This window comes from Aspergillus udagawae (assembly GCF_001078395.1).
Source record: "Aspergillus udagawae IFM 46973 DNA, scaffold_8, whole genome shotgun sequence".
In the NCBI taxonomy this organism is placed as follows: domain Eukaryota; kingdom Fungi; phylum Ascomycota; class Eurotiomycetes; order Eurotiales; family Aspergillaceae; genus Aspergillus; species Aspergillus udagawae.
In genome coordinates, this window is record NW_025091271.1 from 2,207,493 (window position 1) to 2,228,742 (window position 21,250).

At 38.3% G+C, this 21,250-nt stretch overlaps 2 protein-coding genes across 2 annotated transcripts; one reads left to right on the forward strand and one right to left on the reverse strand.

Moving 5' to 3' along the window:
- Positions 1-1,889: 1,889 nt before the first annotated feature.
- On the reverse strand, positions 1,890-2,771 carry Aud_010240 (ankyrin repeat domain-containing protein; the record flags this gene model as incomplete). The annotated part of the gene is made up of 1 exon (XM_043295083.1): positions 1,890-2,771. The coding sequence occupies one exon, from the start codon at positions 2,769-2,771 to the stop codon at positions 1,890-1,892; it is 882 nt and encodes a 293-aa protein (XP_043151018.1).
- Positions 2,772-7,988: 5,217 nt separating this feature from the next.
- On the forward strand, positions 7,989-8,849 carry Aud_010241 (uncharacterized protein; the record flags this gene model as incomplete). The annotated part of the gene is made up of 1 exon (XM_043295084.1): positions 7,989-8,849. One exon carries the CDS (start codon positions 7,989-7,991, stop codon positions 8,847-8,849), a length of 861 nt encoding a protein of 286 aa, XP_043151019.1.
- Positions 8,850-21,250: the final 12,401 nt, after the last annotated feature.

Sequence of the window (21,250 nt, forward strand, 5' to 3'; positions counted from 1 at the left end):
TAGTGGTAGGCCACGCTCATCCATATCTAGAATCCACTTCTTTAGTGATGATTCTTCTAGCCTGCTAAGCTTCAGGCAGTTTGCTGGTATATCAGTCCATGCTTTATGACCACTAATTTAATGGGTAAGGGTAGAGCATGGGACATCATATGCAGCAGCTGCAGCTTATATGCTTTTAAACTAGCTATTTTTAAATACTTTAATTGCAATGGATATGCGATCTTCTAATTTATTAGTTAAATCTGCTTGTTTTGAGGCCATATTTGATGAAGAATTAAACTTGATGATGATTTGGTGTGTTGTAAGATTCAGGGGGTGAGGCAGTGGCTCGCTCGGTGTCATGGCTCGCTCGGTGTCTGATTACGTTACTAAATGGTCACCATGTCTGAATTAAATTTTCATAATAATTGCTTAATACTCATATATACGGTTTCTTGCTTCCAAAAAATCATTCCTCCCATACAAAATCACTTATATTAGGGTAATTTTTTATGTGTGCACACCACTACCCCGCCTACCTAGACCACCTTCAGAGTATTTTTATAAGGTAATACAGGGTTACATAAGTGGTAAATTATAGTCACCTCTACGAAGTACCTCTCGAAGGCTTTTATATAGTATCTTACATCGCATAAAAGGATGATTTTAGGGAGGAAACTCAAGATATAGTGTCTAATACTGTCTACGCACTGCTAGAGTAGAGAAATATATATTTCCAGTTTTGGTTGCTAAAGAATGTAATATAGGGAATTTCGATATATTGAAGCAAAAGCGGCCGTCCCTAATAGTTACTTATATCCGGGGTTTACTGTAGTTATGTCGAATGAGTTCGTGCATGTAAGTAGACTAGATTGAACTAGTATTCTTATTAGAAATACCAGCCACTTGTATATCCCCTAAGATATTCTCCATTGTTGAGCCTAAGGGCTAGACATTCTACTACCATACACTAACAATCCCTGCACCGATTGCGACTCCTACATCGCGGTTTCATACTGAATCACATGGGAAGCAGGAATAGATCCTCGGATCCGAATAGAATAAGCAAGGGCTAGAGTCTGAGCTTTGCTGCTTGTCATGCTCAAAGTTGATCAACAATGACTGGGGCCGGGAGGATGCGGCCCGAACCAGGACAATTAAGGTTGCATCGTTGCTTCTGATCGGTGGGTCTTCCTACACCCACTATGGTCAACAGTCCGAGGTGCAATACGTAATAGGTACGGAGAATTGAGGGGCCAGTTCTCATTTTCCACTCAACACTGATTGTAAGTAGATTGTGATTGACCAAGCCATTGCCCGCTACAGGATATTGAACCAACGTCGAACTAATCGCCGCAGTCTTGGCTCTGAGGACAATCGTAGATCCAACATCACATATGGACAGAAGAGAACAAAGCAAAGTCGAAGTTGCCAGTACTTGTAAATTAAGCCTTGGATTACAGCTATACGCAGGACTAAACGAGGCTCTGTTTTAGCTGTTATGGTGCGTAAGGCGCGCGAGAACCCATTTAGGAAAATGTACTCATTTAGATACTGCCCTAGTAGGAGAGGAGCGACCCACTCTTGTCTCTCAGGCGAAGGGACAAGATCATTTATTAATGCTTGGCAGGGAATACTGAAATGCTGATGGGACAACCCCGGTGAAACACCCAGGATAGAGCCGACGTCCAAGTTCGGTCAATCTCGTTCTATGTTCAAATGTTTGCCCGTAAGGAGCTTTCCACTACTTGCGATATAGTACTAATTCCTATCGCAAAAACTTTGGCTGGTTCACAATTCGTGTGGTGACTCGATGAAACAATCCCAGCACTTTTAGAAGTAAGAAAATTCAAACTCGGTATTTTACCAGCAGAAATAATGCTACTCTTCTAATATTGTACAAGCATGTCTCAAGAACTGGACGGCTTCTCAGACTCTTCAGTTGAGGTAGAATCGACAACGAAAAACCATTGATGCCGGAGCTTGAAGTCAACACCCTTATAACGTTCAAGATAATGTTGCCAACGTATATATCCCTCTATGGTCTGCTTCGGTGGTAATTCTTGGTTGGAGAATTTGGATAGAAGTGCCACTGCCTCTTCGAACTCCTTCTTTACCGCTAAGCGTAAATCATCCTGCGCTGGGAGGACACCCTTCGCTAGTAGGAGCTTTAAGATTTGCAGGTGCCGAAAATGTATAGCAAACCCTATGGAGCTATAAAGGAGAGTGTCTGTAAAGCAATCCCCATCTTGCAGCCATAATTCGCACATTAGGTGTGGGTTCGCACCCTTTTCAATGAGAAATTCGACCATCCTATACTGGCCATGCATTATGGCAGTGAACAGTGCTGTGTGGCCGTCCAAGCTCAGATCCAATCCATAATCGATGAAACGTTGGAGTAGGACCTTGTCATTTTGACGTGCTATAAAGCATAGTCCTGTATCACTATTGAGTCGAATACCATGCTTAATAAGAAGTTCAATAACTTGTAGTTGACCAGTTTCTATAGCCGTCGTAATGGGACATGGGTCTTCATCCTGACCTGGCTGCGCTCCTGCATCAAGCAGACGCAGGACAATGGAGATATCTTGTGAGATAACAGCAACTCCCAGGGCAGAGAGCGCATTCATATCATCTCTTGCTGGATCCAATGGGGCCTTGTGGTGGATCATGAGATCCACAAGATCACTGTCGCGGGACTGGATGGCCCAATGGAGAACAGTGCGCAGCTGAGCTGGTGAGCATGCTTGGCCTGACCGTGTTTCAGAAAGCATGGACTTGAGGACTGCCATATGCCTACCCTGGGCGGCAAATAAGAGCGGATTTTCAATTTTCACGATATCATATTCAGAGACATATTGTGTTTCTGCCGGGCTTTCAAAGTGTGCAATGTTTGCGCCAGCATGCAGCAGGTTTGTTGCTAAATGGATATATCCCTTTTGAGCAGCCCATAATAAGGCTGATCCTTGATAATGCTGGACATTATATTGACATAGAAAGAAATGCAATTGGTGATAGAGATTTCGGTTGGTCTGCATTAAAGCATTAATGTCACTCTGGCTGGGTAAGGACTTTGCGATCAGAAGGAGCACTTCGATCGGCAATCGGTCTAGCTGAGCCATAGATCTCAAGGTTTCCAAGTCTCCTTCTCAATGTCGTAGAAATTGTTAAAAGTATCCACGGGCATATGCAACAAGAGGAACAGTCAAGTCCATATATATCCAGGGAGGGGAAGCGTCGGAGTTTCACTTGCACCGTCCATGCAACATGACATAAACTAATAAAAGCGCGGGCTACGGCGGATGTACAAAACGGGCAAAATGAATACCATTACTTATAACCATGGTTTAGGAGAAATTTAGGAGAATTATAAGTTCACTAAGAGAAGTATGTCTTGTATGATTAAATGAACCCCTGTTTTCCCTGATGTGTTTATTTCTCCTATTTAGTGGAAGGGCAGGTGATAAGTGATTGCAATTCTGTCGCTTCATGACAATGCTAGTATTTGATGCCCTGGCTATGTGAGTGTCCAACATCCTACTATCTCGAGTATTTCGTATCCCTTTTCATTGGGGAAAAAAAGTACAGAAAGGTATTTTAGGCAGCACCCAGTGTTCTAGGTGTGAGGGGGTGTGGGGTATGTGTAGAATAGTTCATTTTGCCCATTTGTACATTCGGCCCGCCGTATGGGTGTCTCCATTTTAGCTAGCCAGTACAGGGGTCCAGGAAAAAAAAAAGTACATGATAGTTTCTTCCAAGGGTATCTTCTCTTCATCTTGACCTAGCGCCCTTAATATTCAAACACAACATATGATCCGTCAGGCTTCATGTAGCGCTTGTCGACTACCTTACCGCACTCGCCCAGTGACCAGTCACATCTGGAGTAATACATGGCTGGGCGGGTACTATAAATTAGCATACAGACGTGCCAAGGGCAATTTTCGGGGTTGACAAACCTAGAGCAAAGAACGTGAGGGTATCTACTGCTATCAGTGGACATACTGGCCTCTGTGTGAAATATCTGTGATCCAATAGACTTACCAGCATTTTTTAAAGTGAGTTCAAGATCCCGGTTCGCAGCAGCCAGGCCCCTAACACCCCCTACCTTGTACGCCGGCCGCACCTGGCCCCTAGTCAATTCAAACCGTTGGTCACCTGAAGAAGATGCGTCAGCGCTAGATACTACAAGATCAGTTGCATGACGTGATGAACCTGTTTTGTCACTGCCAAGGATCTGCTCGCAGTGGGTTAGTTCATGAAGGAGTGTTCCAGCGACGACACGGTATTTCAGCTCATTAAGGCTCTTTCCCTTCAAAACAGATGGATCATTGGCTATGTCTGTCAGCTTTGCCGTCTGCGTTCTAGTGAATTCTCCCGGGCAGATGCAAATCTCGTCTTTGGAGGTTACTGTGTTCCTGAAACTCCAGCCGTGAGCTTCTGGGGACTCGTGGCACGCCCTGACCGCAGCGTGGAGGAATAGATCGGTGCTCGCCTCTTCGTGCCCCCGAGTGTCCCTGTACACACCTGTACATTTTTCGTGATGTCAGTTCTCATCAGCGCTATCCGAAGTCAAGATGAGTAGAAGACTCACGTTCCCCGGATTCAGTGCTGCGTTGATATGTCAAGAAGTCCTCATTGCAATGGATGGTTACTGACAAAGTTCCGCTTGACAGTGCCCTAGTAACGGTATCGTGCGCGGAGTCCACGTTTGCCATACTAATTACGGGTGACCATAAGGTCTAGTGAGCGCAGAGTCCACGTTAATTCCTGTCCACTCCAGAGTCCACAGGTCCCCACTGTCCTGCCTTGGCAGAGTCCATGTCTTACTCCTAGAGTCCATGTTCCCCCTAAACTTTTTTTTTTTTTTATCTGTTTTTCTTTTCCCCTCTGCTGACTCTCCCCGAGCCACTAACCATCATGTGATGGAGGTTTAATTTTAATTAAGTCTTAATACTATTACTATTACTATATGTATGTGTGTTAGAGTTAAATATCTATAAGAGGTTTCACAGTTATCTATAATTTATAATTCATAATTCACAATAATAGTTAATCAACTCCTTATCTTGGTGATCTATCCTATATTAAATTACATTCCATTCTCTAGTATAGTTTACTTCCTAGTTATTTATCCCATCTCCCTCTGGAGAGTTAATCCTATCCTACAGGGGGGTAGCAACCCTAGTCCCTAGGCCATGAACCACCCAACGTACAGTCGGGTTTCTCCGCCCCTGATTGGTCGGTTGGTTGGTGGGGTGGGCGACGTGGGCAATATTGGTTTTGGTTTTCCCTCACCGCCTGCCCACCTGCCTGCCTGCGTTCTGCCCTAATAGCTTCATATATGCCTACATAGATAATACTCCGTAGACCAACTTCATTTCAGATACATCACTAAGGAAGACATAATTGCTTCTTTTTCCTCCCCTGTTGCCGCGTCGCAACCACCTTACTGTATATTACGGTTAGTGTCGCGGCCTCCTATAATTAATGCTATGTAATCATCCATCTACTTCTTCTTCCTCTTTATTTTATTCCTTCCTAAGAATGCCATTTTCCTTTCATTAATTCTAATCCTGCACTTGATCAGTAGCATAATATAGACCTCTTTATCTATAATCCAACCTATGAGGTCTGGATTTGCACAGCACGTTAGTGCCAGTATACTATCTCATCATAGACCCTGCTCACCCACCTCTGTATCCATCACTGCTCACACCTGACCATGGCCACCCTGGCCCTGCGTGAGGCAGTCTTGATAGAGATGCTGAAGCACCCATAGATTAATCCCACTAAGAGACCCTGTGTGATCCCATCCCCAGGAGACCTACCAGTCCCAGGGCTACCAGTCTACCAGGGCCATGGCTGCCCCCATTGCTCCTATGTTGCTCGCACCACTAAGACTATGCAGAAGCACTGCTAGGAGACCCATAAAGACCTGGAGCCTCCCTGTGGCTGTGGGCAGCAGTCACAGTAGCAGGCAAAGGCCAGCTGCTATCTTGCTGCTCATACTGTCTCCTACCAGCACTTCTTCCCTAGCAAGCATGGGAGTTGGTTCTTTGAGGTCACCTATGCTGCCACACCTCCCAGCAAGCAGGCACTATAGGCCAGCGTCCCAATGACCGCGGCAGAGCAGATCCGCGCCTGTGTGGACTAGGCACTGCGGGAGGGGGAGGCTGTGGTAGAGATTAAGAATAGCCAGGTGCTAGTAATTAATCCTCACCCTACAGCTGTGTCCCCCTGGCTCAAGCTGACCCGCTAGCCAGAGTACCTGCAGGGACAGGACCTGGCTGCAGTAGCATTACTAGAATGCCTACCTAATCCTACCAGGGAGCTTGTTCTCATACAGTTCAGCACCAGTATTAAGTAGTTGATTAACCAGGCCTACCAGGTGATCAAGGATGGCCATCTAAATGAGTTTAACTAGATCCAGATCAACACCTTCTTTCGCAAGCCTAATGTGTGGAACCGGCCCATCCAGATCCATCTGCGGCCGGCTACCTACCATTAATACTGTCAGGTATGGCAGCAACTAGTCTGCTTCACCTACCGCAGCACCTGGCTGGATCAACCCATCCAGTTGCGCCACCAGCTTAACACCGCCCAGCTAGCTGCCCTGGATCAGATGGAGGAGCATGCTCAGCAGCTGCTAGATCTGCAGGGCCAGCACCAGCCAGTGCTGCAAGGAAAGGTGCAAAAATAGCTAGACCAGGCCTGTCTCACCCTCTTAATTGCCCTGCTGGACCATCCCCTAAAGGGAGACCTTTTTAACAGCACCTTGGTTGGCTTCCTGGCGGTCCTGGGGGTGGACCCCGCGCGCCAAACCTTCCGGGACCCCTATGGGTACACCAGCTACCTGTCCGGCCTGGTCAAGATAGCCCAGATGCTGGTGGCCCTGCAGGCCGTCTGCCTGGCTGAGACTAGCCAGGTTACCCACCCTGCAGACACCCTATCCCACAAGGGGTGGAGCACCATGGTCATGGTGTGTTTAGGGTGTGTAGCTACTGATTGCTTGGCAAACCCCAAGTCCGCGCATAGTGGGTTTACACACTTAGTGGCATGGTGCATTTAGTAATAATAGGCTAATAATGCTCAGATTTTTTCCTTATATAGAGTAGCTATTTATCTTTTCACTAGTCAAATTTAAGGTCTATTAATTCATTCTTGAAGGTATGGTATGGTTATAAAATTACCTTATTCAACCTCTATAATTTTGTTGGGGTATCACCCGCACCTGCATTAGATTCAGGGGTAGAGGTATTCCCATCTCTTAGAATTCATAAATAGTCATTTAAATTCATTTAATCCATCCATATTCATCCATAGTTATTATGGAAAACCAGTTATTTTGTCAGGTGCCGACCCTAGGCATACTCATTTGCCATCAATGCCAGCAGGGGGTGCGACTAGCAGAGGTGGATCAGCATCTTAAGAAGAAGCATCACCTAAAGCATGTAGTTACTAGCCAGATCATCCAGGCAATATCTCAATGGCATGATATTCAGTATGAGAGTAGTGCAATCTGCATACTATATGAATTAGATCAGCCACTGCCTATATTACCATATCAATCAAATGGCTTGCTCTGCCAGCGAGATCCACTATGCTTATTCATTGCCTCTACTATGAAATCTATGCGAAAGCACTGGCGAATAGTTCACTAGTGGTCCCAGCAGAGCCATCGCGGGCGGGTAGGCCTAAAGGAGAAGGCTAGGGGTGAGGCAGAGCTACAGCAGTCATTTCAATATGTCTCATGGCAGCAGGTGTTCCCTAGTGGTCCAGGGTCCCACTATATCCATATCCGCTATCCAGATGGACAGCCACCCCCATTGACCCAGGGCGTGCAGGCAGCAGTAGATGAGGTGGTGCAGGCCTGGGAGCAGACCCAGGCCCGGGCCAAGGCAGATCAGGCCATCCAGGCCAGCGAGCTCACCGATGCAAACCCCTAGCTGCGGATGACTCGGTGGGCGGAGTATCTGCAGGGCATCCAGGCCCATGACTTGCTAGCCTGCATGGCAGCCCCGGAGGAAGATGCTATGGGTGCCACGGAGCAGGGGGTGCAGGTGATCTGGGATACCATGGAGCAGGTGGCCCGTAAGAGCCAGCAGACAGTCCAGCATTGCGGCCAGGCCATCCGGGTGGAAGCCGTCCGGTCGGAAAAGGGGCAGACCCCATACCGGCCGCTGCTGGCATACATGGATGAGGCCGCGATCCAGAAGCATGTCCATCCATGGCAGCAGATATTAGCATTCATTGCCCGCACGCAGGCCCCGCATGACTGGGCCAGCCCGAAATACGGGATGACCGCCCGGCAGCGCCAGAAATGGCGGCAGCTGTGGCAGCTCACTAGCCACGCCCCAGGTAGCGCCGACCCCCAGGGCAGCCAGGGCGCAGTTTCAGGGGACCTGGAGAACCTAGAGGTGTGGGCCATGACTGACATTAAGAAAGCATGCTTAGAATTTTGCATTGAGCTGCTCAACCAGCGCCATCGCAGCCATGAATATGAGAGTGCATTAGTATGTGCCATGGCAGTACTGGGTCAGGGTGAGGCTGGCTGGCGGGACCCCGAGAGCTACCCCCTAATATTATCCCGCGTGATCAAGGTGGCCCGATTCATGGTGGTGCAGAAGGCGTTATGGATGGACCCCAATCCATGGCAGATCATTCAGACCTGGGCGCGGAAGGACCAGAGCGCCAAATGGGTGCTGGCCAGCGCGGATGATCAACTTGGGGAGATTGATGAGGGATATGGCAGCGATGACCCCCCATCCACCCTATCCCACAGGGGGCGGAGGACCCTACTAGAGGCCGAGTTAGGGTCTAGCCTGAAGGAGGATAGCGGGGGGCTTGGCAGAGAAGGGTCCGACTTTTGAACTAGAGGGTAGGGTCGTGGCGCCAGATGGGGTCATACACATTTCAAATTCAGACAGCTTACTGGTTGGCTAATTCCGCATGATCTGACCAAATTTCAATAGGGAATTCGATGATTTGCGGATGTGGTGAGGGTGTGGTTCATATGCAGAATTTTGATGTGGTTCATTCCCGCTGAATAGTATAGATTAGAATAGCACTGCCTATCCCACAGGGGGCGGAGGACCCTACTAGAGGCTGAGTTAGGGTCTGGCCTGAAGGAGGATAGCAGGGGGCTTAGCAGAGAAGGGTCTAACTTTTAAACTAGAGGGTAGGGTTGTGGTGCTAGATAGGGTTATACATATTTTAAATTCAGACAGCTTACTGGTTGGCTAATTCTGCATGGTCTGACCAAATTTCAATAGGGAATTCAATGATTTGTAAATATAGTGAGGGTGTGGTTTATATATAGAATTTTAATATGGTTCATTCCCACTGAATAGTATAGATTAGAATAGCACTACCTATAAACAACCCATGGCTGCAGAGGTGGTTATAGGCAGTTTAAATTTAGCTAGTTTACTAATATACTAGTCCTAAGCTATGTACCCAAATTTCAGTATTAAAATTAATAATTTATAGCTATAATGAGGTATATTCTATCCCTAGATCTAGTATGGTTTAAGTCCCTATAGATAGAAAAAGCAATGCCTATAAAGAAATTCAGGGGCCAAATCCCATCATTATTTAGATAGTTAGTTAAATAGTATTATATTCATCTGAACCATCCATAAAGAATAGAATAGCAGCTATTCATCCAGCTTAACCAGCCACTAATCATTATCTATCCTACAGGGGGCGGAGGACCCTACTAGAGGCTAAGTTAGGGTCTAGCCTAGTAATGGTATCGTGCGCGGAGTCCACATTTGCCATACTAATTACAGGTGACCATAAGGTCTAGTGAGTGCAGAGTCTATATTGATTCCTATCTACTCTAGAGTCTATAGGTCCCCACTGTCCTACCTTAGTGGAGTCTATATCTTACTCCTAGAGTCTATATTTCCCCCTAAACTTTTTTTTTTTTTATTTATTTTTCTTTTCCCCTCTGCTGACTCTCCCCAAGCCACTAACTATTATATAGTAGAGGTTTAATTTTAATTAAGTCTTAATACTATTACTATTACTATATGTATGTGTGTTAGAGTTAAATATCTATAAGAGGTTTTATAGTTATCTATAATTTATAATTTATAATTTATAATAATAGTTAATTAACTCCTTATCCTAGTRATCTATCCTATATTAAATYAYATTCYATTCTCTAGTATAGTTTACTTCCTAGTTATTTRTCCYATCTCCCTCYRGAGAGTTAATCCTCCTAAAGTTAAGTTATAGTATGCCCTTAAAATTATATCTCTAATCAAGGGGGACAGTGGCTAAAGTAATTATAGATATCTCTCTTCTATAGCCTAGTATCCTATGGTCGCGCCTTAGGTAAAGCTATCTATTAAGTTAATCCACTATCTACTCCTACATAGAATATAATAATTAAGTATTTAAGTATGATTAGGATTATCATAGTAGAGGAAGAACCTAGCTAATTAAATTATAAGATATGCAAGGTATAATATAGTTAAGGGGGATCTTACTCATATTTTATTTAAAGCTAGTGCTTCTACTATAGGGGGAGAGTATAGAAATATATATTTCTAAAGATTAATATTATTAATAAATTTTCATTCTATAACCCCCTACTATAGGGCGCATAAGTTAACTATTTAAGGGCTGGTAGTAAATATTTCTTTATAATAAACTAGGCTCTGCCTATAAAAGTGAAGATCTATCTAGAGAGAGAGAAATAAGAAATAATAAATTAGGGTATTTATACTATATTCTAAAAATTATTACCATCTATCTCCTTATTATTTATATGTGCTTATTAATAACTAAAGCCCTGAGGCTAATAGCACTAAGAGAAAGAAAGAAAAAGACTAGTAGTTAGTCTATAAAGTCTTATAGTTATAAGATAGTTAAGTAATAAAGAATATAGTAGATAAAGGCTATATAAAAAGGCTACTAAGGCTCCTATAGTGGTAGTATAGTCAATAAAGATAAAAGAGGGGGGAGAAAAAAAGCTATATAGAAGGGCCCTAATACTTCTATCTATAGTGGGGTAGTGGTAGTATAGTTACTAAAGATAAAATAGAGATAAGAAGAAAGCTATATAGAAGGCCCCTAATGCTCCTATAGTATAGTAGTGTAGTTAAAACTAGGAGTAAGAAAAAAAGCCATGTAGAAGGCCCCTAATGCCTCTTATCTAAGGTGGTAGTGTGTAGTATAGTTAACTAATAAAGATAAAACTAGAGGTAAGAAAAAAGCTATATAAAAGGCCCCTAATGCTTCTATAGTGGTAGTATTATTAACTAATAAAGATAAAACAGGGTAAAAAGCTATATAGAGTGATTTATAGCCCTTTTAGCCCTAGCTAAAAAGTAAGGGCCGCGCCCCTAATCAGAACTTATACTAAGTAGGCTTTCACTAGCGCCTAGGGTGCTTAGCTACTACTATTAGTACTATAGCATTATTAGTTCTAGCTAGGGAGAGTAGTGCATGGGTAGAAAGTAAAGAAAAAGAGAGAAGAGAACTTACTAGATAGTACTTTATATTTCTATTAAGTCCCCTGCTAACCCTGCTGGCTAGGTAGTGGTATAGTAACTTAGGGAGGTATTCTAGGGCTAGACTAGCTAGGAGGAGTATTAGTCTAGTAGAGGAAAGGTGATAGATAGTAAGGCCTATTTAGACTACTAGGGGAGCTTAGCAGGGAGCTTAGTAGTAATATCTCTCTAGATAATACTAGTAGATTTAGATTTAACTAGCTTAGTAATGATATGCTTAGAATAACCCCCTAGCTTATCTAGAGTAGAGATCTTAGTTATATTGCCTAACCCTGGAAATCCACTATTAGAGCCTAAATCTATATAAAGGGGGAAGGGTTTAAGGAGGCATACTAAGTCTAACTATAATAATACCTCTATCTCCTTATCCTAGGTGGTGACTTAGACCTTCTTTAAGTACCTTAGTATGGCTTTATATTCCTCTAGGCTTAGGTCCACCCATACTAGATGATGACTACTACTACTAGGGCCATCGCCATCATTATTATTATTATGCTGGTCACTACCATCACTATTACTTAAGCTAGGCTGACTACCCCTGCTACTAGGGCTGTTACCATTATTATTATTATTATTATTATTATTATTATTAGGATAGCAGGAGTGGTCGCACCTAGAAGAATTAGATCTACTTTAGCTTCTACTATCATCCTCCTCACTGTCAGACTGCATATATTTATCTAACTTAAACTATCCTAACTATTAGCCTTAAGCCTAGAGATAGACTAGGGTTTTTAGTCCTAGCTAAGTACCCACTAGTCTTAGCTATGACTAAAAAGTGCCTAAAGAGAGGGGAGGATGATAGATAGAGGAGGGGATAGGAGTACTTTACCTTAGTAGCTACTATAGCCTTATCATGCCTCTACTAGGCAGGGCCCTTACTTAGTAAGGCCTGCCTAACCCTTTCCTAGGTGCAGTCTTTAGGAGTTAACTTCACCTATATATAGTTAATATCTCACTATGGGAGACCAAGGTCACCTAGGTCATTAATACTAAGCTGACTGGCTTGCTAGCTAAGTATATAGAGGAGGCAATCCTCCACTACCTACTAAATAACCCTAGCCTTCCTGGCCTCCTGTGCATCCTTATCAGCCTTATATGCATCCTCATCAGCCTCATCTACATCTATTATCACCACTGCCATTACTAGGGGCTTAAGAAGGTCATAAAGGGATATAGCTAGCTAAGGGAGGGCCTTCACCATATTATTATACTCTACCTATCTTAAGATTATATACTCCTAGAATAGTATCCAGGCCTTCTATAGCACACCCTATCCTAGGCAGTGGACCCACCCCACCACCTAGAACAGGGTGTTTAGATTATATAGGGGCTCTAGAAGCACTACTTAACTATACTAGATATATAGGTTTAGGCTATATACCCCACACTAGTAAGATATCAGCAGTATGTAGTAGTTACTATTAGCTTAAGTAAACTATTTAGTTATATCCTGTTAGGTGGCGTCATTCATAGAGGCCTAGATGGTAAGGTATTTTATACTAATAGTATCTAGGAATATTTTAACCAGCTATATAACTATAGACTAATAGATAAAGAGTAAAAAATATAGCACTAGCACATCCCTAGTAGCAAAGAGACCTTCTTAATAAAAGATATATAGTAGATAGTATAACTTTACTATATCTACTATAAGATAATATACCTCCCCTAGCTAGTTTATTAGTATTATATTTTAGGCACCTTTACTTATCTGCTACTAGAAATCAGAGAAGCTATAATTACTATATTTAATACTCTTACTAATAGCTATTACTATTATATTAGATTAATCATTAGCTTACTAGTAGTACTTATTAAGCATTATACTAAAGGATAAGTAATAGAGGAGGTGCATAATGCACTAGTTAAGATAATCTATACTATTACTACCTAGGCTATCTATACTATATACCTTCTCTACTAAGCTACCACATCCCTTCTTCATCTTAGATAGAAGCTTTATAAAATATATATTATAGTCTTCGCGTAATCATAGTAAGTACTATAGATTAATTATTATAATCTATAGGACAGGGATATTATTATCTATAAGGGCCCCTTATGCATTAGCCCTATTAATAGGGTCACCTATATTATATTATAGGTAGATTATATATATAATTAGAGGGAGTGCCTAGAATGCATCCCTTAGTATAAGGTAGCTAAGCTAGAAAAGGCTAATAAACACCTTAGGTTATAATAGATAGTAGGGGGGCAGGGTTAGGAGCACTATCTAGCTAGTAAATTACTTATATTCTATAAACCAGTCTATATTACTATTATTACTACTATTATTAATGGCACCAGCGCACTTTATACTTAAATATAGAATGGCTAGATAGCCTAATATATTAAAAGCCCTATTATATAATAGTATTACTATAAGAAACTAGATATGTTCTGCTTTGAGCTGGCTAACTAACTAATATATATATATCTAGATGGTCTTAGCTATATAGCCCTTATTATAGACTATATAGCTAAACTACCTAGATATTAATGTCTTAAAGCACTTACCTAGGTATATCTTTTAGCTAGAGCTAATCTTATTCTCTATCTTACTATTCTTCTCATTACCTTATAACTCTATAAGTTACTTAATAGTATAGGTATTCTTATTAGTGCTATTAGTATTATCTGCCCTATCTATCTAGCTATTAGTACTCTTACCCTTTACATTAACTTTCTGCATTATTCACCCTAACTAAGTAGTATATAAGGAAAGCATAATAATGTATATTATAGTAATATTAGTAATATCTAAGGACTATAGTCTCTTCTTTAGATTACTCAGGGTATTAACTATAAGTTACTTCTATAGATAGTCTATTATATAGACTAAGCTCCCCTAGAATAGAAGGATAGTAAAGCTATCCCCTAGGCATACTTAGAGCTCTATTAGCTATATACTAATTAGGGTACTTAGGCAGAGGATTAATATAGGTCTGTGTATATATATAGGGTCCTTATTAGTAGTAAGGGATATATATTATAGTATTATAATTAAAGTTATGGTCTTACCTATCCCATAGACATCTACTAGAATCCTACTACTAATGGGGCTCTTCTCTTAGCTAAGCATCTAGGCTGCCCCTATTACCTGCCATAGCTTAAGCTACATGCTATCCTAATATATATTACTAGGCATAATAAGGAGTAGGACTACTAGGTTAAGGGCTAGGGTATCACAGGCATCTATATAGGTAGGTAGTTTAATAAAAAGTAATATCTATCCCCTTACTATAGTCTAGAAGGTTTTATCTAGTATAGGGAGAGTTAGATTAGTACTATTAGGGGGATTATTAGTATTAGTAGTAACTATCTTAGGCTCTGTATTAGACTTACTAGTAGCTTTATTAGCTATAACTATTATTATCTCCTATGCCTTAGTGATTACTGCTAGCTGGTTTAGATAGACCTATGTATTAGAATGTCTAACTAATATATTAGTAGGTTTATATAAAATAAGGTCTATCTTAAAGTTATCCATTACTATTATATAGTGATATAGGTGGGTTTACTTAACTGCTATTATGGCCAGGCATTAGATACTAGCCTTCTAGCTACCTAAATCTAAATAGAAAATCCTATTAAGGGTCTCCCTTACAGTATTATAGTATTATAGGGTAGACATATTTAGCTACTAAGCATGCTAGTTAGTAGTAAGGTAGGTATTTACCTAATTATAGGCTACACTAAATACAGCCTTAGCTAGGAGTATATTTAGAGCTACTACTATGCTATTATTTTAGTTAGAGCTAAGATAGGCACTGTTATCACTAGGGTTATAGTAGATAGGGGCCATTATAGGGTTCCTCTAGGGGTAATCTTTAGCTTTCTTACTACCCTAGATCTACTTCTAGAAGAATGCTAAGAGTTTCCATCTATAGAGGATATTATAATAATCTAGGGTAATAGGCTATATAGTTAGGTTAGTATAGGGGAAGAGGGATGGCTTAGCTCTTATAAGCTAGATAATATACTAGAGTACTATTAGCTCTAGTAGCTAGTTAGCCTAGACCTCAAGGACACTAACCTTTAGGGTATAAGAGATAAGGAGAGTAGGGAGAATATTAGAGTTCTAGGACTAGTTAATAATATTATTATAGATAGCTCCCTTAATCTTATTAGCATAGGCGTAATTATTCATGTAGTAGACTAAATAGATATTTATAATATTCTTAGTAGCTATATTCTTATTAACTAGGTCCTAGATCACCATAAAGTCTATAAGACTAAAATAGCTAGTAAGGCAGGGAACACTCCCCTTAAGGTTCTATATAAAGATCTTATTATAGTTAATACTGGTGATGCCGCAAGGGGTGGTAGTAGTAACTAAGATAGTAATAGATGCTATTAGTTCCTAGGGAAAAGTAAGAAGGGTTAGTTACTACTTTCCTACTATAAATACTTATTTAGCCTGGTCTAGTGCTAGCTAAGAATCTCTAGATTACTAGATATTATTAGCTAGGAGGCTATAATTTTAGTCCTAGCTAAGCTAGGTTTATAATCACTACATGATGTAGAGTAGATTAGCTAATTTTAGTCCTAGCTAATTCTAGCCCTAATAGTGGCTCTGGCTAAAATTAGCTATATATATATATAACCACCACATCACTAATTTTAGTCCTAGCTAAGATAGGCCTTAGGTATAAGCTCCACATGTTAGCTCTAGCCAGAATTAAGTATAAAGCAACTAAGGCATTAAGCTTAGCCCTAGTCAAAACTAGCCTTAGGCACCACCTCCACATGTTAACTCTAGCTAAAATTAGCTAACTAGATAATACTAATCTAATAGACAGGACTTGGGCTTCATGTGAGCACTTACTAAAAGGAATAATAGTATAGTAATTAGAAAAGGGGAATCTGTAGTAATTAATTAGAGAAGAGAGTATAATTAAAAGTAATATAGGAATTTAGCAGTAATTTAGCTTAAAGGGGAATTAGTAGTTAGAGTATATTATTTAGATATAAACTATTCTAAAGCTAGTAAATAATAGTATCTTTTTAACTTTAAAATTAACTAGGATTAAAGATAGAGAATAAACCTTATTTTAGTCCTTAATCTAGGATTCTTAATTATAGTAGGAGCTAGAAATCCAGGTTATTATAGGTAGTAAATAAAGAATAGTATAGATAAAGAAGGATGAATAAAGCTAAGTAATATAAGTAATAAAAGAATTCTTAGTAGAAACTTACTAAGTAATTACTAATAATTTAGATTAGCAAATAAAGTAAGAGGTTACTAATATTAAAGAAAATAAGAGTTAGCTCACTAATAGATTACCTAGGATAGTAATAAACTATGCTATATATTATAGTTTACTATTAGTATTATATATAAATAGTAATACACCCAGAATCCTCACTACTTAATACTATTAGTAAGCTAAGGGAAAGGATAGAGATAGATAGATAGCTTAAGACCTTTATAAGTAATAAAGATAGTACTAGAGTAAGATATAGCTGAGGGGTCCTTTAGCATAAGAATAAAGAATAAGTTAAATATCTAAGCTATTAAAAATAGAAGAAAGTAGGAAGTATTAGATTCCTCTATAGTTTTATAGACTAAAGGGTGTAAGTAATAAGATATATACTAAATCTATATCTAAGTATTAGCTTAGGTTAAAATCTAGGGCTTATAGTATTTAGTATAGATAAAGGAATAATAGGAATTCTCTAGAGCATAAGGAGGAGAGTAAATAACTTAGATTTAGTAGTATAATAAAGAGAGGTAATAAAGAAATATTAGCTTACTTACTATACTATAGAATAGATTATAAGATAAGGTATTTATTAGTGCTATACTTAATTCCATAGACTATATTAGTCTAGGATGTGGGAATAGGGAAAAGCTAAATATAGAGAAGATAGATATAGAGATAAGATATTAAAGCAAAATCTATAATAAGTATATTAGAAGTAGATACTAACCTTAAAAGTATTTATAGTTAGAGATAAGATATTAGTGGTAATAATATTAAGGAAGAAGGTAGAAGGAGGTAAGGTAAGATAGAAGTATATAAATAGAATAGTATATTATATAGCCTAGGGTTAGAGCCCTAAGTAAAAGATTTTATAGAAAGGTGAATATATTTATTTATATATTATAGTGAATATTAAAGCTATATAGAATATACTACTAAGTAATCTAATTAGTTAAGATGGAGCCCTCACTAATAGATATTATAGCTACTACTAGTATTATATAATATTCAGCCCCTAATCTAACTATAAGCATGTAACAGCTAGCTCTAGCTAAAATTAGAGATACCTAGCTATTAGTATATAATAGTTAGCTCTAGTTAAAATTAGAGATACCCAGCTATTAGTACATAATAGTTAGCTCTAGTTAAAATTAGGGATACCTAGCTATTAGTATATAATAACTAGCTCTAGTTAAAATTAGGAGCACCTAGCTGTGAGTAATAGCAGACTAGATAGTAAGAATAGGGAAGAGATATAAGAATACTATAAATATATAGATAGATTAATAGGACTAATTAGATGAAATTTATTTTATTTTTATTAGCTTATAGTAAAGTAAATAACTTATAAGATTAAGTTCTAGATATATCTTATCTAAAGGTAGATCTTTCCCTACCTATATAGACATCTAAATTAGCATATAAATTCTAAATATGGTTTAATAGATATAGTACTTATATCTAAGTAACCCATTAGGCACTATAAACACTAGAAATAGGGATATCTTATATTTATTACTAGTAATTAGCAGCCTATATATTATAGATATAGCTATTACACAGGGTGAGGTGGTTTAGGGAGTTATTATACTTACTATAGGTATAGATAAAGCTATAGAGAGTATAGCTCTGGTTCTTACTAGTTTAATAACTATTATTATTAACCTTACCCATGGAGATCTGGATGAAGGTATAGTTATTAACTTTAATAATAGATAGTTAGTAGTACTGCACCTATAGGGGATGTAATTATAGAAAAGAAAGATTAAAATTAGATCTAGTATAAATAGCAAAGGAAATTAATATTTATATATAGATTAATAATCTCTCCCTTTTTATTCTCTATTTTAGCAGCTTAGTAGGGTGCTTAAGGTTAATAATAATAAGGAAGATAGAGAATAAAAAGGGAGAGATTATTAAGTATAAGTATAGTTAAATAATAAAAAGATAATAGAGTATTATAGAATATACCTAGATATATAAGTAAGTATATAAAACCTAGCCCTAACTAAAATTAATATATACCTATACTATTAATAATCTCTCTCTTTTTATTCTCTATTTTAGCAGCTCAGTAGGGCGCTTAAGGTTAATAATAGTGAGAAGATAGAGAATAAAAAGAAAGAGATTATTAAGTATAAGAATAATTAAATAATTAGGGGATAATGAAGTATTATAAAATATACCTAGATATATAAGTAAGTATATAAAACCTAGCCCTAGCTAAAATCAGGGCATCCTAGCATAGTTAATAACTATGCTTTATCTTAATAGGGGTTAGGGTCTAGAGAATTAGTGTACTAGTATGCCTATACTAGAGATCTTAGTAGGTATAAATATAAAGATAAATAGATTCCCCTTAGATAAAAATAGAGCTAAATACTAAATCTTAGTATTAGGGATAAGGACCTCTACTAGATAACTTCCTTAGTATATTAAGGCCTGTACTCTTATACTTTAATAATACCTTTCTCTATGCACCTTGGCCCTATGTAATAGCTATTTTCTTTAAGAGCTAGTAATAAATTAATAGTTAGGCTAGTAATACCTATATCTATCCTTTAGTTCTAGAAATAGAAAAAGGTATAGATTTAGTTATTTATATAGTTTATCTTAAGTATTCTTAAGATGCAGAATGTCATAGTCCTCTATTACTTAAACTTTATCTTAAGTAATTAACTAATCTGTATAGTATTATTAGAGGTATATAGCCCTTAAAATATATAGTATAGTAGTGCTATGGTTAGTGTAGATAAATAGTTTCTACTCTAGGAAGTACTTTAGGAATAGCTAGAGAGTATCCTTATATAGTTAAGAGATTATACTAGGTGGTAGGGAGAACTATAGAGTAGGCTAACTAGATTTTACTCTTAGCTAAGAGACTTATGAGATAGGTAAGAGGATGAAGTTATGCTATAGATAGAATACTTATTAAAAGATATCTAATTTACCTCTAAAGTCTATATATAGTATTGCCCTGTCCCTAGTATAGATATATTAATTAATTAAAGGGTGGTGCCTAGCCTGGGTAGTAAAGATATTCTAGAGTAGTATTATAGCTTAAGCTAGGTCCTCTATAGAAGTCTAAGATGATAGGTGCTTCTTAGTAATTCTAATAATAATATAATAGTACTTTTATATTATAAGGTATACACCCTTAAAGGCCCCCTTACTTAACTTAAATATTATATGTGATACCTGTCCCCTATTAATGGTATTGTGCGCAGAGTCCATGTTTCCCATACTAATTAGGGGTGACCATAAGGTCTAGTGAGCGCAGAGTCTACATTAATTCCCATCCACTCCAGAGTCCACAGGTCCCTACTATCCTACCTTAGCAGAGTCTATATCTTACTTCTGGAGTCCATGTTTCCCCCTAAACTTTTTTTTTTTTTTATCTATTTTTCTTTTCCCCTCTGCTGACTCTCCCTGAGCCACTAACCATTATATAATAGAGGTTTAATTTTAATTAAGTCTTAATACTATTACTATTACTATATATATATATATTAGAGTTAAATATCTATAAGAGGTTTTACAGTCATCTATAATTTATAATTTATAATTTATAATTTATAATTTATAATAATAGTTAATTAACTCCTTATCCTARTAATCTATCCTATATTAAATTATATTCTATTCTCTAGTATAGTTTACTTCCTAGTTATTTATCCCATCTCTCTCTAGAGAGTTAATCCTCCTGAAGTTAAGTTATAGTATACCCTTAAAATCATATCTCTAATTAAGGGGGATAGTAGCTAAAGTAATTATAGATACCTCTCTCCCACAGCCTAGTATCCTATAGTTACACCTTAGGTAAAGCTATTTATTAAGTTAATCCACTATCTACTCCTATGCAGAATATAATGATTAAGTATTTAAGTATAATTAGGATTATTATAGTAGAGGAAGAACCTAGCTGATTAAATTATAAGGTATATAAGGTATAATATAGTTAAGGGGGATCTTGCTTATATTTTATTTAAAGCTAGTACTTCTACTATAGGGGGAGAGTATAGGAATATATATTTCTAAAGATTAATATTATTAATAAATTTTTATTCTATAACCCCCCACCATAGGGCGCATAAGTTAACTATTTAAGGGCTGATAGTAAATATTTTCTTATAATAAACTAGGCTCTGCCCACAAAAGTAAAGATCTATCTAAAGAGAGAGAAATAAGAAATAATAAACTAGGGTATTTATATTATATTTTAAAAATCATCACTGCCCATCTCCTTATTATTTACATGTACTTATTAATAACTAAAGCCCTGAGGCTAATAGTACTAAGAGAAAGAAAGAAAAAGGCTAGTAGTTAGTCTATAAAGCCTTATAGTTATAAGATAGTTAAGTAATAAAGAATGCAGCAGATAAAGACTATATAAAAAGGCTACTAAGGCTCCTATAGTGGTGGTGTAGTTAATAAAGATAAAAGGGGGGGGAGAAAAAAAGCTATATAGAAGGGCCCTAATACTTCTATCTATAGTAGGGTAGTGATAGTATAGTTACTAAAGATAAAATAGAGGTAAAA